We start from the raw sequence: 17044 nt of genomic DNA on the forward strand, positions 1-17044 counted from the left end.
GTCCTAAAAACTCATATTTAAATTAGTATTTTTGAGGTTGCCAGATACTTATATAATTTCAGCTTCAAGATTCTGAAGAGTGATTGCGTCTAACCTTAATTTAAACCATTGTTTTTTAATTGTTAAATATGCATGTCCATCCGATTTTTTGCCGGTGCGGCGCGCTCTATTTCAAAAATCTCCAATTTTCCTCCGAAAAATATTTTTTCTAGATTCTTTGGGGCATTCTAAATAAAATAAGTTTCTTGAAATTTTTCTCAAAAGTTAACAGTTTTAAAGCTATAAGCGATTTAAAATCCAAAAATGCGTTTTTTGGCCTTTTTCAGATTTTAAATCGCTTATAACTTTAAAACTATTAACTTTTGAGAAAAATGTCAAGAAACTTATTTTATTTAGAATATCCGAAAGAATCTAGAAAAAATATTTTTCGGAGGAAAATAGATTTTTGAAACAGGCGCCGCACCGCCAAAAAAATTGGATAAACACGCATATTTAACAATTAAAAAACAACGGTATAAATTAAGGTTAGACGCGATCACTCTTCCGAATCTTGAAGCTGAATGTTTAATCTTTAATCTAAGTATCTGGCAACCTCAAAAATACTAATTTATATATGAGTTTTTAAGCCTCGAAAATGCGTATTTTCGCATTTTTCAGTATTTAAATCGCCTATAACTCGAAAACTATCAATTTTTAAGAAAAATTACAAGATACCATTCTTGTTTAGAATGACCCAAAAACCCTAAAAATATATGTTCCAGAGCGAAAAAACGTGATCTTTTGTATTTGTTTAAAAAAAATATTTAAACAATTATTGCTGCCCAAAAATTCCGCCCGACACCCTTCAGATTTGTTTAAAGGGGACATTTTTGAATAGGAATCCACAAAGAAACCGAATCAGAAATTTTTTCAGCGGTCTCACCACATGGACTATTCAAGCGAAAACAACAGTTTAAATGTAAATTCCATTGATGGCAGTGTAGCAGACAAAGACTATGCGCAAAAACAGACAGAACCATTCTGTAGCGCACTCTGTGGATCCACAAAATAGCTTCCGATGATTAGCCGTAAATTAAAGGTGCCATTTCAAACGAGCGACAGTGGCCAGCAAGGGCCAGCCACTGTCGCCGATCCTCGCCACTCTGGCGTCCATTACAAAATCATTAGCGCTACAAAATCGCCTGTTTTAGCCACTTTGTGGATTCACAGAGTAGCGCTGCAAAGTGGTTCATCTGTTTTTGCGCTATAGGCCCAGTAGCATTTTTCGTCTAAATTTAGTGTGAGATAAGAATGTTTTCTTATTTTTTTGGCTTACCATGGTTTTGTAAACAATATTCATTTATATGCATATCATAAAGTGAAACTCATAAAGGTATTTGACTCTTGAGCAAAATTCATATTTTCTGACATACCTCGTATAAAATTTAAAAAAAAATGATATCTTATGATTACATCTTAGTTTCTTGACTATTCAGAATTTTTTATAAAGAATAACTTTTTTCGCAAAATTAATAATTACGGAGTTATCATAAAATAAAAATGATGTTGGGTATCCCTAATGTGATGAAAATTTTCAAAATTTTTTTTTTCTTAATAACTTTTCTTAATAACAATTTTTGATATTGTGAAATATAAAGGCACATTACTCTTGAGCGAAATTCATATTTTTGGACACACCTCGTATATTATTGATAAAATTTGATATCTGATGACTGCATCTTAGGTTTTAGACTATGCCAGAGCATTTTATGAAGAATCACTTTTTTTCGTAAAATTGATATTAAAAAAGTTTCCCATATGGTTCCAAGTTACGCAGACACCCTGTATATATATTTGGACTTTTATACTTCTATTAAAATTAAACATTTGTGTAGAAAATCTGACGTTTTTAAGATTTACTACGATTAGGAATTTACTGCGCTTAGCTAAGGAAATAAAATAGTTTTACACACTTTAATACATATACAATTTTTTCACTTCCTTTATTTTTATAATCAGCTAAAATTTTTATAATCAGCTAATGATAAGGTTAATAAAGAAGTGAAACTCGTTGATACATAATTTTATTATTTTTTATGACTTTAAATTTAAGAACATGTTAAGCCTCATTTTTTTTTTAATAAACCCTATTTTTCTTGTAAATATGTGTTTTTCCGTAATATAATAAACATGCTTATGCATTTTAATGATTAACGCAATCCAATAACATTATAGTTTTTTAAAGTTAAATTAATATTTTTACATTTTTTTAATACTTTAAACCTTAATATTTCAGTTTTCTAATTTTGTGGCATATCATTATGTTGCAATAAGGCGTTCAAACAATAATTCTAATGTAAAAGGGATTTTTCATAAACTACTATACAAAATTAAAATACATACATACACATACACTAAAATACAAAGTCAAATACAAATAAAGTCAAATAGAAGTCAGTCAAATAAAATGTTAATCATAATAAATAACTTATTGATAAAATATTTACATTGTACATACATTCTCTCATTCGTTCTGGGTAAAAATGTTTAGCCTCTTTTTTTGCCGTTTCCTTGGAAGCTCATTCTCATCATTGCTGAAAAGAAAAGAAATTAATGTTATTACTAACGAAAATAAAGGGAAACCAAACCTCTACGTTAAATGATTATTATGAGTTGAACCACATGCGTTTGATTGTTGAAACTTTTCGCCTTCTGAGATTGAGACTTAAATCTATCTTACGGCATTCTACTTGTAAATCTACACTTCTTTGGAAATTAAAACAAATTAATAAATTTGTTCAGATCTATTTAGACAGCGCACAGGTATTTCAAATGGGAAAAACAAATCGTCGGTCTAATGCGCAAATTGCCTAAGTCCATTTTTTCCGAAAATTGTTTTTTGGTGTCATCTAGTAGTAGACCGTAAAAGCTATCGCCTGACAGTTCCCACAAGCGTCATTATTTTTTTATTTCCCGCCAATTTCGCTAAACGAATTTTGCTGAAGTCCAAACGTTCTTTCCCATTCAGACGAATATTGCCTATGTCCGTGTTTCTGAAGTTGTTTTGATTGAAAACGTTAGAAAATGTAAGTAAATAAATATATTTTGACTATTATTTTTAATATGGATATAGTATATAAGTAGAAAGTTTGCGTAAATATTTTGTTTAACTAATTTTGGTCAATTATGTATTGCATGGAGTTAGACAATTTTCTCTTTTTTAAATTTTGTTCAAAAGTTTTTTGTCTCTCCTGTAAAATTTTCAATTTGTGACTTTGCGCATTAGACCGACGAAATGGGAAACTTGTGTTGAGTACTAACGAAAAATTAAAGAGATGGACATAATACATAAATGAATTGTTCAAAGACAATAGAACAGAGCAGATGGAAGTCTGTTTGTTTACATTTGATATTTGATTACCTGGTAACAATTTACGAAAGTGAAATAAATAGTCTGGCAATAGACACAGTGTGCGTGGCAATGAGTGACTCAGATGCCATTGTTTGTCAATGCTCTCCAGCTTAGCTTGCAACTCGTGTGCATATTATTTTGTATTCTTGGTGTTTAGAGTTATAAACTTTGAGAGTTTCCATTGCTCTCTAGTGATATTCTGACAGTCATATACTATTTTTTTTGTGAATTTAGCAAACATTGCATGTTCGTTACACCTGTCGTACCAGAACATCATGAGAAACGCCAAAGACATCTCACCAAGGAAAATAGCACAAATATAATAGTCCATTCTTTCACGGTTTTTACTCTAAATTTTAAAGAACCGCTTGGATTGACATGAAATTTGGCATACGTATAGCTTACATGTCAAACAAAAAAAGTGATATTGTGCCGATGTGTGCTTTTGCCCTGGGGGTGGTTTTCACTCCCTCTCGGGGGTGAAAAAATATATGTCCAAAATAAGTCCGGAAATGGGTAAACTGACTAATTTTAAGTAACTTTTGTTCTATAGAGCTTTTTCGCCAAGTCAACACTTTTCGAGTTATTTGCAAGTGAATATGTTCATTTTTCAACAAAATAACCACATTTTTAGACGGTTTTTCGCAAATAACTCAAAAAGTAAGTATTTTGTCGAAAAAACGTTCTTAGCAAAAATATAGCCTATAAAAAAGTAAAAAAATGGTGTACGCGTTAGGTCTGTGGATCTCGTAGAACCAGAGTTATAGCCTATGAAAAATAGATTCATATTCACCAAATTTCAAATAGAATATTTCGACGTGAAATATCAAATATCACTTTTTGGGGAAAATCTATTATAACTTTTTTAAAGTGTTTAAAAAAAGCTTTATTTCTGTTTTTACAAAAAGTTTCTAGCATTAAATTTAAGCAAGTTACGCTTAAAATAAAGTTGGTCCCTTTTGTTTTTGCAAAAAAAAATCGGGAAGACCACCCCCTAATTAGCAACTTAAATTAAATTAATCGTTACCGCTCCACAAATTATTTTACTATGTTGTGTTTATATGATCTGTAAGTTTCATCGATTCAAAGTGCTTATTTTTAAAAAAATTTGGTTTCAAAGTAAAATTTTTAAAAATTAAAATTTTGAAAAATATGCTTTTTTTCAAAATAACTTAAAAAATGTTAGAGATACCAAAAATCTCGAAAAATAAAAAAAGTCAGATTTGCTTTTCTAAATATCATGTATTTTTTTGTTTTTCTGTTAGACAAAAATTGATTAAGATTTGGTGTTTCTAAATTTGAATACATTCGTCATCAGTGACTCGTTCAACCCCTTTTAACTACAGCCCTTTCAATAATAAGGACTTTGAACCGATGAAACTTACAGATCATATAAACAATATATACATGAGTCAAGAAACTTGTGAAGTCGTAACGATTAAATTCATTTAAGATACTAATTAGGGGGTGATTTTCTCGATTTTTTTACCAAAACCAAAAGGTACTAACTTTATTTTGAGCGTAACTTGTTTAATTTTGATGCTAGAAATTTTTTTTATAAAACAAAAATGAACCTTTTTTAAACACTTTAAATAAGTTGTAATGAGTTTTCCCCGAAATGTGCTTCATTTTTGGTTATTTCACGTTAAAGTATTCCATTTGGAATTTGACGAATATGGACCTATTTTTCATTAGCTATAACTCTGCTTTTACTAGGTGTAGAGACGTGATATATACACCATTTTTTTTTAGTTTTTTACAGTCTATATTTTTGCTGGGAATGTTTTTTCGACAAAATACTTAATATTTGAGTTATTTGCGAAAAACCGTCTAAAAGCGTGGTTATTTTGTTGAAAAAATGAACATATTCACTGCCAAATAACTCGAAAAGTATTGACTTAGTGAAAAAACTCTATAGAACAAAAGTTACTTAAAATTAGCCAGTTTATCCATTTCCTGACTTTCTTTGGACGAATATTTTTTCACCCCCAAAAGGGGGTGAAAACCACCCCCAGGGCAAAAGCACATATCGGCACAATATCACTTTTTTTCTTTGACTTGTTAGCTATGTGTATGCCAAATTTCATGTCAATCCAAGCGGTTCTTTAAAATTTAGAGGTTTTGCAATATTTTACCGTTAAAGAAAGGACTATAACCTTTATTATTCAACACCAACACTAATCACTCCAACAGAAAAACAGCATCAATTTCTGAAGTTTCAAACGCAAAGAAAAAACTTACATACCATTATTAAACAAAAAGTTAAATTTTCTGAGGTAGCTCTAATAATTTGATCACCCACTGTAGATATACACTGCGCGTCAGAGAAAACGGGCACCCCAAAAAATGGATAATTTTTGATGTCTCGTATTTCCTAAACCTGTTGTCCGATTTTAGTAATTTTTTTAATATGTTACAGCCTCATTCTTTGACAATAATATTATGTCTGTGATAATATTGTTGCTAAACAGGTAAATTTTCATTGTATACCGGGTGTACGAATCAAACTGTGTTTTTTTCTCAAAGTTCGCAACAGCCTGTAGAATATTCTAGCATTTATAAAATACTGAAATTAAAATCCAACTATAGCCTCAGGTTTTCTTAACATTCTGCTTGTTGATTCATTCGCTTTTGTTAGATAATACAAAAGTTAGGTACTTTAACAACTAGCCATGTTCTTCATCAGTACAGGTGCTTCTAAATAAGTGTGACAAACTTTAAGGGGTGCATGAAAAGTTCTGCATGAAAAAATAATAACCGTTTGCTTTATAATCGTATGTCCGCAAATGTTTCGTTTCCGAGATACGGGATGTTGAATTTTTTTCTTACAAACTGACGATTTATTTATTGTTTTAAAACTGGTTGAGATATGCAAATGAAATTTGGTGGGCTTTAAGACGTAGTTATTGCACATTTTTTGACATACAATTAAGAATTTTATATTTACCATTGGCGTGCATACGGGTAATATGATTGGTCATATTACCCGTATACGCGCCAATGCGCCAATGGTGAATAAAAAATTCTTAATTGCATGTCAAAAAATGCGCAATAACATTTGCATATCTCAACCGGTTTTAGAGCAATAAATAAATTGTCAGTTTGTAAAAAAAATTCAACATCCTGTATCTTGGAAACGAAGCACTTGCATTTGTTTCGTTTTAAACATTTTGTTTACAACATGTTTTAAACATGTGTATATGTTTAAAACACTTTTTGTTTAAAACATGTTTAAAACACTTAAATTAAACAAGCATTTTTTTTTATTGTCTTGATTAAAATAATTTTGCATACATTTTGCATACAAGAGTTAATAAATTTCTCAAAACTGTTCCAGTCTCACAGTAATCTAAAATATCATTCCGATATCTGATCAGTCACGTCATCACTGATGCAATTAAGCTCTTTAAAAATTGAAACCAACTTAGCAGCTTTGACATTGCCTAGCTGATTACGTAGTTTGGAATGACAAACCGTATGTTGAGGAGAAGAGTCTTTCTATGTTGGTTGACAAAGCATTAGCTGTGAGGAATGTTGAGCAAGTTCCAATGCTGTAGTATTTATATTTTTCATAGAACGCCACCAAGTCTCTGGTAGGTACATATTACATTCTCAATTAAATGTTTAGATAACGTATATGGGTGATTCGCCAAAATAGACAGCACTTTCGAGGTAGAGAAATTTATTTTAAAACATGGTTTAGAATTAGTTCATTTTCAAATATTTTTTATAAAATGAGCTATTCAACTTACCCATGATACCAGCAGAGATCATTTTTAAATGTTTTTCGAAAAACGGAAATGTTGACTAAGTGTCCAACAGTGTTGACGTAATTCTCTGTTAATTGAAATTTGTGATAGTAACAATTAAATAAAAATTGGTATGTAATAAAACTATACAAAACACTTCCATTTTGATATAAACTACTACTAAAAAACATGAAAAATAGGTAAAATATCAATTGCATCGGAGTTGATTTAGACCGGCCTTCGTGTTGACAAAACTTTCCAATATGTAGCCGTGTCTTTTCCGTTTAACTTCAAAAATCTAATCTGCTTTTGAACACAATCTTGGCGTTTCCTTTCTATACATTCTTGTATCTTTTCTCCGCAACATAATGATTTGTTATCCGCTTCCACACATGAGCTTCATGTTTTCAAATAATGTAGGTACCTACATAGACAGATTTCTCTTTTATCAATATTAGAAAAGACTACCCAAAATGGTATATTCATACGGAATAAGCATAGCTGCATAAAATATTATTTTCTTTCGTAAAATCTTTATTTAACGATTTTGGGGGTTTTCGCCATCATTTTTCCGTCGTACTCCAGTGTATACGAGCCATTTTCTATAAAAAGAAGATAATCTTACCAAACCGACCGAAACATCTTGAGAGCTTAAACAGTAACCCTTTTCCTATATCAGACTAAATTTAAATTGTATTTTTTTAGTTTAAGAATGACCACTCACACACTTTCAACAACTCCGAGGCACGACTAGGCTTCGGAGTTGATTGCTTCGGTGTTGATAATTTCATAATTTTTAATTCTACTTTCTACAAATATTAAAAATAATTCTGCTTTATTCATCGTGTGCCAAAAAAACTTTATAGCGCATACTTAGAAGAAAAGCATATTAAAAAATTAGCAAAATGAGGCTTTTACGAAGGCTTCGGTGTTGACTGTATAAAAACATACGCTTAGCTTAAGACACCTTGAAAAAATTTCTATCGCTTAACTATATTATGTTCGTCCACTTTCTTTCACAATTTGGGTTAGACTGAAGCGTTCCTCTCTTGTCAAGCTGCCTGCCATACAGTAGAGTGCAGTTTGGCCTAAATTTTCATATATTTTCATGAGGCCTCGGTGTTGATGCACAAAGTTGGTTACAGTTTTTAGTAGTAGATTTTTATGGTTTAATTTTAAAAATGAAAGTTATTAATTTGACAGTTTTAAATTACATTGGGTTTTTAATTAATTATTAATAAAATAATCTGCACTTTTGTAACTTTTCAGTGTGTAATACTATAAAACAGATCAAAAAACAAGGTGGGTTACAGCCTCGGAGTTGATATTTTGACATTAAAATTGCATAAAATGCTTGTAAAAATACTTTTTTTTTAATTAATGTTAAGTGGCGTACATTCGTCTATTGTATAACTTAACTTTGGCTACATAATTTGAAACACAGTATGTAAAGGACTTAAGAAAAAAGCGAGTTACACAATATGCCGCTTATTTTGGCGAACCACCCATATGGTTTAAAGGGTACACACTAGGGTGGATCGATTATCGCAATATTTTTAAAAAATTGACATATTGATTTGGAATACCCACCAAAAGTTTCCTTTAGTAACGACAATAAAAAAGTGTTATTACAACTTTTTGATAAAATTACATCTTCTGCCCTCTACCGGCCTTTGAAAAACGAAAAAAAAATGTTGGACTAATAATCACAAATTAAAAAAAATTGACAAATTGAAATGGAATACCCACCAAATTTTACCTTTAGTAATGACAATAAGAAAGTATTATTACGACTTTTGGATAAAATTTCATCTTTTGTCCTCTACAGGCTTCTGAAAAACGAAAAAAACAATTTATTGGCATTATTAACAGAAGCCCGGTTCTGGCATGGCGGCCCTGGTTTGTTTAGTATATTGGTCCCATCTTCGTGGTGCGGGGGTGCTGCGACTTTGGACTTTCAAGAAACAAACTGAGAAGAGCAAGAGATCAATGAAGAAAAGGTTTTATGCAAAATTCCCCCAAAACTTTGAATGCCATATATTTTGAGGGAAGGAAAGAAAATATTGAAGGCAAGCCCCACAGAAGAACCGCACTCGAAGAACACGTTTCATTTGTTCAAGAGCCAGGCTCCACATTTTTAGGTCACGCAGTACCCCTTACTGGATCGGCTCTAAGCATTTGTCAAAGTATTGTGAACTTTTTAGAGAGTTATAGGTATAATCTAGAAGAACTAGTGGTAGAAGGATATGACGGAACTGTGGTAAATACCGGAAGAAAAAATGGTATAATTTCTCAACTAGAGTTAAAGTTAGGCCGCCCTTTACAAATATTTATCTGTCAGCTTCCCGCTAATGAATTGCCTTTACAGCATCTTTTCCAAAAGCTTGACGGTCAAACTCAAGGTCTAAGAGCTTTTGCAGGAACTGTAGGAAATCAAATAGTGCATTGCGAAAATATGCCGGTTGTAAACTGTGACATTATTGACTGTGAGTTACCAGAAGTAGATTTAATTGACTTAAGTGCCGATCAGAAATATTTGTTTCAAATAAATTTGTGTCGCAGGAGAATTTTCTGTGGATTTATTAAACCAAAGCCCTGGAAAGTTAAGTCATTCCCGATGGCTAATGTTGGCGAATCGCATTATACGTCTTTATGTTAGCACTGAAAATCCAACATCAGAATTAAAGGAGCTGACCAAATTGATTGTCACGGTATATGCTCCTTTATGGTTTCAGATCAAATGCAATTCATCATGTGTGAATGGTGCAAAGCATGTTTTACAAACAATTAAGCGTAGTCGATACTTAGAGCAAAATTTGAAAAGTTTTATAGACCCTGTAATTCAAAGAAATGCCTATTTTGTACATCCGGAAAATCTTCTGCTATTCATGCTGCATGACACTCGCCCGCATATAAAAGAGTCGCATTCTCAATGCAAAAACTAAGGCCAATAATGATTCATCTAGCATCCGACCATTTATTAGTCCACAAATTAATTTTGAAGCAGATGATATTGATGTTATTGATTGACAAAACAATAAAATAACTTGCCCTCTATTGCTTCAAGGTTTGAAAATAGAGGATTTGAAAAACATTATTTCCAGATCTCCTGAGAAAATCATTGACATTGCTATATTTCCCTGTAACACCCAATCTGTAGAGAGAATCGTGAAGCTCGTAACTGAAGCATCTTCATCGGTTCTTGGATCACAAAAAAGAGACAATTTTATCAAAACAAAAATTGATTCGCGCAAAGATATGCCAAAATTTGAGTCCAAAAAAGACTACAAACAATAGATAATCAAAATTAATAATCAAAATTAAGGGGGAGGGTAGGGACTGGGTAGAAGAATAAATATGACATATTTAAAAAATATTTCAATGGGATATCATTTTTATAATAATAACATGTACTTATTACTTAACTTTTCATTTAAAATCATAAGTCCGTATTTTTTATTTTTTTTTTATTTTTCAACCCCCGGTAGAGGGCAGAAGATGAAATTTTTTTGAAAAATCGCAAATAAAGATTAGGTTTGTAATACTAATTGGCAACTTTTGCGCACTATTCCAAAACAGTTTTCGAAACTTCGATTTTTCGATCCACCCTAGTGCACACTTTGCCTGGTAATTAATAATAATTGACAATGCTCCTGGATGATAATTTATAATGGATGGATGGTAAGTTTATTTCCACTTAAGCGCTATTTAAGCAAATTTGCCAAAAAATGAGCTGGGATCAAAGCCATTTCCATACGCTCCTTCGTATCATGTATAACAATTCGCCATTTGCATGTTTCAAAAAAATACTAAACACCACAAAATAACTTACAGTAGACGTTTTTGCAATAATAGCTAACTTGCAATGCGAATTTATAAATAGTAAGTCTGGGGTTCCCCCACGCGATAGCTCCTAATTGCAATAATTGGTTTTCTTATCTATTATGTTTAAGAAAATATGATTTAAACAATGTTTTTTTCTAAGTTTTATTTGTTCAAAACATACAATTTAAAATAAAAAACGCATGTTTAAAACAAAAAAATGTTAAAAATAAAAAAACATGTGTTTGAAACATGTTTTATTTGTTTAAAACATAAAATTTAAAAACACAATAAAAGATGTTTAAAACAAAAAAACATGTGTTTCGTATAAAATTAAAAAAACATGTTTTTTTTCAACCCTGCGGACATATGTTTATAAAGCAAACAGTCATTATTTTTTCATGCAGAATTACCCCTTAAAGTTTGTCGCACTTATTTAGAAACACCCTGTAGTGATGAAGAACATGGCTAGCTGTTAAAGTACCTAACTTTTATATTATCCAACATAAGCGAATGAATCAAAAAACATAATGTTAAGAAAACCTGAGGCTATAGTTCGGTTTTAATTTCAGTATTTTATAAATGCTAGAATATTCCACAGGTTGTTGCAAACTTTGAGAAAAACACATAGTTTGATTCGTACACCCGGTATACGTTGAAAATTTACTTGTTTAGCAATAATATTATTACAGACATATTGTCAAAGAATGAGGCTATAACATATTTAAAAAATGACTACAATCGGACAACAGGTTTAGGAGATACGAGACATTAAAAATGACCCATTTTTTGGGATGCCCGTTTTCTATGTGAATATGCAGGTGCAGTGTATAAATATAATAGATCGAAAATAGGATCCATTAGAAACTTTCAAGACGAGTATGTATATATTTTTCATATGTTTCAAATGTATATCTTTTTACTACATCAGTAACTACACTATTTCTTACCTTGGTTTCATAAAAACATCATCATCAGATTCTTTCAAATACGCGTTTTCGCTCTGTAAAAGAAATTTTTGTGTTAAATTGTGGTTAAACTATAATAAAAAAAATTAGAGACCAACGCATATATAATATATTAATCACGACCTAACTGCAACAGAAAGAGAAATGCCGAAAGAAATCAGACAAAGAAGAAAAAATGAAAGGGAATCTAGTGAGAAGAATCTAGAACAAACTAATAATAGGAAAGGAAGAATGGAAATGGAACAGGAACGAAGGAAAATTACAAAAAACCAAAAAACTAAGAGTAAATGATTGGATTTATGAGGTAACGAACATGGCAATGGATAAGGATACATGTAGGTACAATACATCATAATGGACAAGAAAGAGAAGTGCAAAAAAAAAGATAAAGAAAGAAACAACGAAAATAGAAAAAAATATATGGGAGCTGGGAACCTGGAATATTAGAAGTCTACAAGGCAAATAAAACAAACTGGCGATGGAGTTTGAAGAAACAGGACCAGATATACTGACAATAACTGAAACTAAGAAAAAAGGACAAGGAATGGTAAAAACACAAAATGATCATGTCTTTATATATAGTGGTATAAAAGAAAACAAGAAAAAATTTGTTATTAAGAATGATTTGAATGATTTCCGCAGTGGAAATCGAAACGTCAAAATAAACGTATTTTTAACTGAAATTGTAATTAATTCCCATTAACACATTCATGGACACGACTGCAAATGCAGAAACTTATAAAGGGATATGACTGTGTGAAGCTGAAGATGTATCCGTGAATGTGTTAAATATAGTAAATAATGTTATAATATAATGTGAACTAAAATGACATTAAAAAAACCTCACCTTTTCCCTGTTTTCGCACTGTTCATCACATTTACAGGTAGGTTGACATGATTTGCCCATCTTGAAACAACCGCATCTGCCTTTGCATGACTTTTTACATGTACAACTACCTTCAGAAGATCTTTTAGACGGCCTGGAATCATCTGGAAATTCTAAAAAATATATAAAGGATTAATATCACTCCGATATTATGTTTGTTTGTTATATTCTTGTCCCATACGAGAAAACTAATCGATATCCTAAAAACATCAGGACTCGATGGTAAGGATGTAAGACTGGTCTCAAACTTATATCTCCAACAAAAAGCAACAGTTCGATTTGAAAATGAACTGTCCGAAATCTTCACAGTCGTAAAAGAAGTTAGACAGGGGTGCATACTGTCACCGGCATTATTTAACATATACTCTGAAAATATCTTTAGAGAGGCTTTGGACGACTCAGAAGATGGTATTGCAGTAAATGGACAACTTATACGATACAGTATTGCTGGCAGCTAGTGCACAGGGGCTCCAAAGGATGATGATAATGTTGTAGAAGCATGTAACAAATAATACGCCCTAAAACTAAATCATAAGAGGATAAAAATAATGACCGTTAGTAAGAACACCAACATAAACGCCCAAATTGCAATAAGCAACACACCGTTAGAAAGAGTACAGAAAATATACTATCTGGGCTGCAATAGATACTTGGGATCATAGCTACGAAATAAAAACTCGTATTGAAAAAGCCAGAAGCTCTTTTAACAGTCTTACGAAGATTCTCTGTAACTTATCTTTAAGTATCAATACACGCATAAGAATTATTAGATGTTACGTCTTTAGTGTCCTCCTCTACAGAGTAGAAAGCTGCAGTCTTACAGAAGATGCCATAAAACGATTAGAGGTGCTTGAAATGTGTTGCTACCGACGTATGTTGAGGGTCTCGTATATACACCACACAACTAAGATAACTATTCTCCAGAGGCTAAGAAAAGGTAAAGAAATTACCACTTCGGCCACATTATGCGTAATAATAAATACCGACTACTACAGTTTAGTCTACAAGGCAATATTGAGGACAAGAGAGGCCCTGGACTTCTTCTTCTTTATGTACCATGTCCTTTCAGAACGTTGGTTAGCATCATAGCTATCCTAATTTTATTCACTGCCACCCTAAATAGTATTTTTCCTTACATAATATTTTGTAGCAACCTATATTTGGGACTTCTCATTACATGTCCGAAGTACTCCAGCTTTCTCTGCTTGATGCTTTTTATGATCTCAGTAGTTTTGCTGAGATGTTCTAGTATTGTGGAGTTTCGAATCTTTTCCACCCAGGAAACTTTTAAAATTCTTCTATAGCACCACATTTCGAAAGCCTCAAGGCGATTTAGATCGATGTTATTCACAGTCCAGGACTCGACACCATAAAGTAAGACCGAGAACACGTAGCAGCGAAGTAGGCGGATCCTCAATGCCAATTTTAGGTCTCTGTTACATAACACCTTGGACATCCTTCTAAAAGCGGCTCTAGCCTGCTCTATCCTAGATCTAATTTCGCCGTGTCGATTTTATCGACTTGCTCAAGTTTGGTATTATTTACATATATAGACGGTTTTATCGCCGCCGCCTACGAAAAATATAACTCCGAAAAATGCTGGTAAGAATAGAACTTTCAATGAACGCCGCGAAAAATATTATTTTCGGTTATATGATTATGAAAATTATAATCCCTAATAAAGTGTTAGCGAAAAAATTTACTTTTTGAGGAGTATCAGCAAACAACATCATTTCTGTTTGTGGGTCCACGAAAATTATAATTACTAAAAGTTCTCAGAAATAATTGTTTTCATCGGTAGAAACAGAAACAGAAAGGGAAATAATTGTTTTCGTCGGCATCTATTATGAACTAAATCTTTTCATTATAAATATTTTGGGAGTTATAATTTTCGCTGACACGCATAAAAAATAAATTTTATCGCCAACACGTACAACCAGATATTATTTTCACTGGAAATGTACTAGGAATCACATTAATCATAGGTACCAGCGTTATGTGCTGCTGTTTACTTATTACGAGTATTTTGGTTTTCCATATGTTCAGATCCAGACCTGCCTCCCTACAATTCTCAACGACACTATCAAGTAGTGTTTGCAGATCTTCTTGACTAGAAGCTAGGAGTACTGTATCGTCCGCATATCGCAAATTATTGATGACTTCACCGTTCACAAGTATTCCTTCTTGTTTTTCGGAAAGAGCTCTTCTGAAAATTATGGAGTAAACGTTGAAAAGCAGTGGTGACAAGAGGCATCCCTGCCGTACTCCTCTTTTAATATTAAGAGCCTGTGATTCCACACCATCTACTAAAACTGATGTTGTTTGATTCCAATATACATTTGCAATTATTCGAACATCTCTGCCGTCCAAACCTACGTCTTTTACAGCTTCGATCAATATAGAGTGCTTAACACGATCAAATGCCTTTTGGAAGTCAATAATAAAACAACAGTATATGTCTACAGATATATCTCGACATCTTTGAACAAGTACGTTCATTCCAAACAATGCCTCTCTCGTTCCAAACCCGTTACGGAAACCAAACTGTGTGTCATCCAGGTATTCCTCGCATTTATTGTAGATACGACACGACCATGTATTACCTTCGGAAAAATTTTTAATAAATGGTTTAACAAACTGATGGTTCTATAATCAGCACAGGTTTTTGCTGTTGTCTTCTTAGGTAGAGCTATAAACAGTGAATTAGACCAGCCATTAGGAAGTTGTCCGCTGGTATAAATGGTATTGAAAAACGAAGTTATAGCCTCTAAAACATTGCTATCATTTGTAAGCTTGTATATTTCAGTTGGAATTTCATCAGGACCAGTCGCTCTGCCATCTTTTGATGATTGTATGGCTTTTATTACCTCAGAGCGTGTTATTAGGGGTCCGTCGCAGTTAGTAATATCGGGTGGTGAACTACTCCTATCGTCTTCGAATAGGTTCGTAACGTAATTTTCCCATTCTTTAAGTTTGTCCTCTACTTCAAATATTACTTTACCATGTTCATCTTGTAGCAATGCAGTTTGTTTCTTATTAAAGATACCAACCGCTTCTTTCACTTTTTTATACATGTTAAATGTGTCATATTTGTTTTCAAGTTTTTCAATGTCTTGACACTGTTTGGCTAGATGTTGACTCTGCTTCTCGTATTTTAAGTCGAATTTCTTTTTGTATGCTGTTATAAAGTGTTTCGTTGTTTTTCGCTAATCGCCGTTGTTCCATCAAATCCAATATGTCTTCTGTACTCCAAGCCTGCTTTTTTAGCTTTGACCTGCCTTGTAAATTTCCCACAGGCCCTGGACGTGGACATATATCCTGGCTGGCCAATCTTAGGAAGTGGATTGGTCTAACGTCAACTGATCTATTTCGAGTTGCTGTGAATAGAATAAGATGGGTCAATGTGGTCGCCAACATCTCTAGAAGATGGGTTCATTTAGAAGAAGTTATATTCCTGTCACTAAATGATGGAGAAGCTCAGTAACCGAAGAGAAAACCAGCTGCAGACTGTGGGTCTGACCATAAATTCGCCGCTTCGCAAGAACGTAGGCTTAAGTCAAAAAAGACGACTTTAGAGGAGAGGCATTTTAAAATTTTATGGACATGATTATGAGCATAACTCCGAATAAGTTGTTACTTTAAAGAAATTACCCATACAACTTTGTTAGAAATATATCTAAATACAAACTGTGATAACTAGATAAATTTATAAAGTGTTTTTGTTAACCCCTATTACATTTGAGTATTTTTCCTCAGAAACATTTACTTCAACTTTGTTAAAATGCTGACCTAACTACAAAAAGGGTCCTTATTTTAGAGAGAATTTTCACAAAAACTAATCGTAAGTATAAGATCGGTCTCCTTGACGAGAAATAAACACACAAATTGCTTCACATTCTGCGCTATTCTGCGGCGTAACTAGCTTGTATCTGTATTCATACGAAAATGTTAAGTTTTAACTAATTTCGCACTAAACAAATATAGACACTTGGTGTCATCTCTTAGCGACTATTATTATTAACGTCTTAGGTCTTTATTCACGCGATAGATACTTTTATTTTTAGTAGATCTGCATTAATAAGTCAATTTCGTCAAGTTTTGACTTAAGCCTACGTTCTTGCGAAGCGGCGAAATGTTACAAGCAGAATTTCGCATTAAGTTGCACAGTAAAAAAATTGCAAATAAAAGACAAAAATTGGTTCCAAAACACCCAGAAACGTTTAGAGAA

At 32.5% G+C, this 17044-nt stretch overlaps 1 protein-coding gene across 2 annotated transcripts in view; it reads right to left on the bottom strand.

Annotated features, from left to right (window-relative positions):
• Positions 1–421: 421 nt before the first annotated feature.
• LOC114332959 (chromosome-associated kinesin KIF4) overlaps positions 422–17044 on the bottom strand; it is a 137796-nt gene continuing 121173 nt past the window's right edge. For both annotated transcript variants that reach the window (XM_050655196.1, XM_050655197.1), the window contains exons 18-20: positions 12778–12929; positions 11913–11965; positions 422–2573 (exon numbers count right to left, since the gene is read on the bottom strand). In XM_050655196.1, the coding sequence (XP_050511153.1) occupies positions 2504–2573; positions 11913–11965; positions 12778–12929 (275 nt within the window). In that variant the 3' untranslated portion in view covers positions 422–2503. The remainder of the gene's footprint in view (positions 2574–11912; positions 11966–12777; positions 12930–17044) is intronic.

Source organism: Diabrotica virgifera, chromosome 7, assembly GCF_917563875.1.
Source record: "Diabrotica virgifera virgifera chromosome 7, PGI_DIABVI_V3a".
NCBI lineage: Eukaryota > Metazoa > Arthropoda > Insecta > Coleoptera > Chrysomelidae > Diabrotica > Diabrotica virgifera.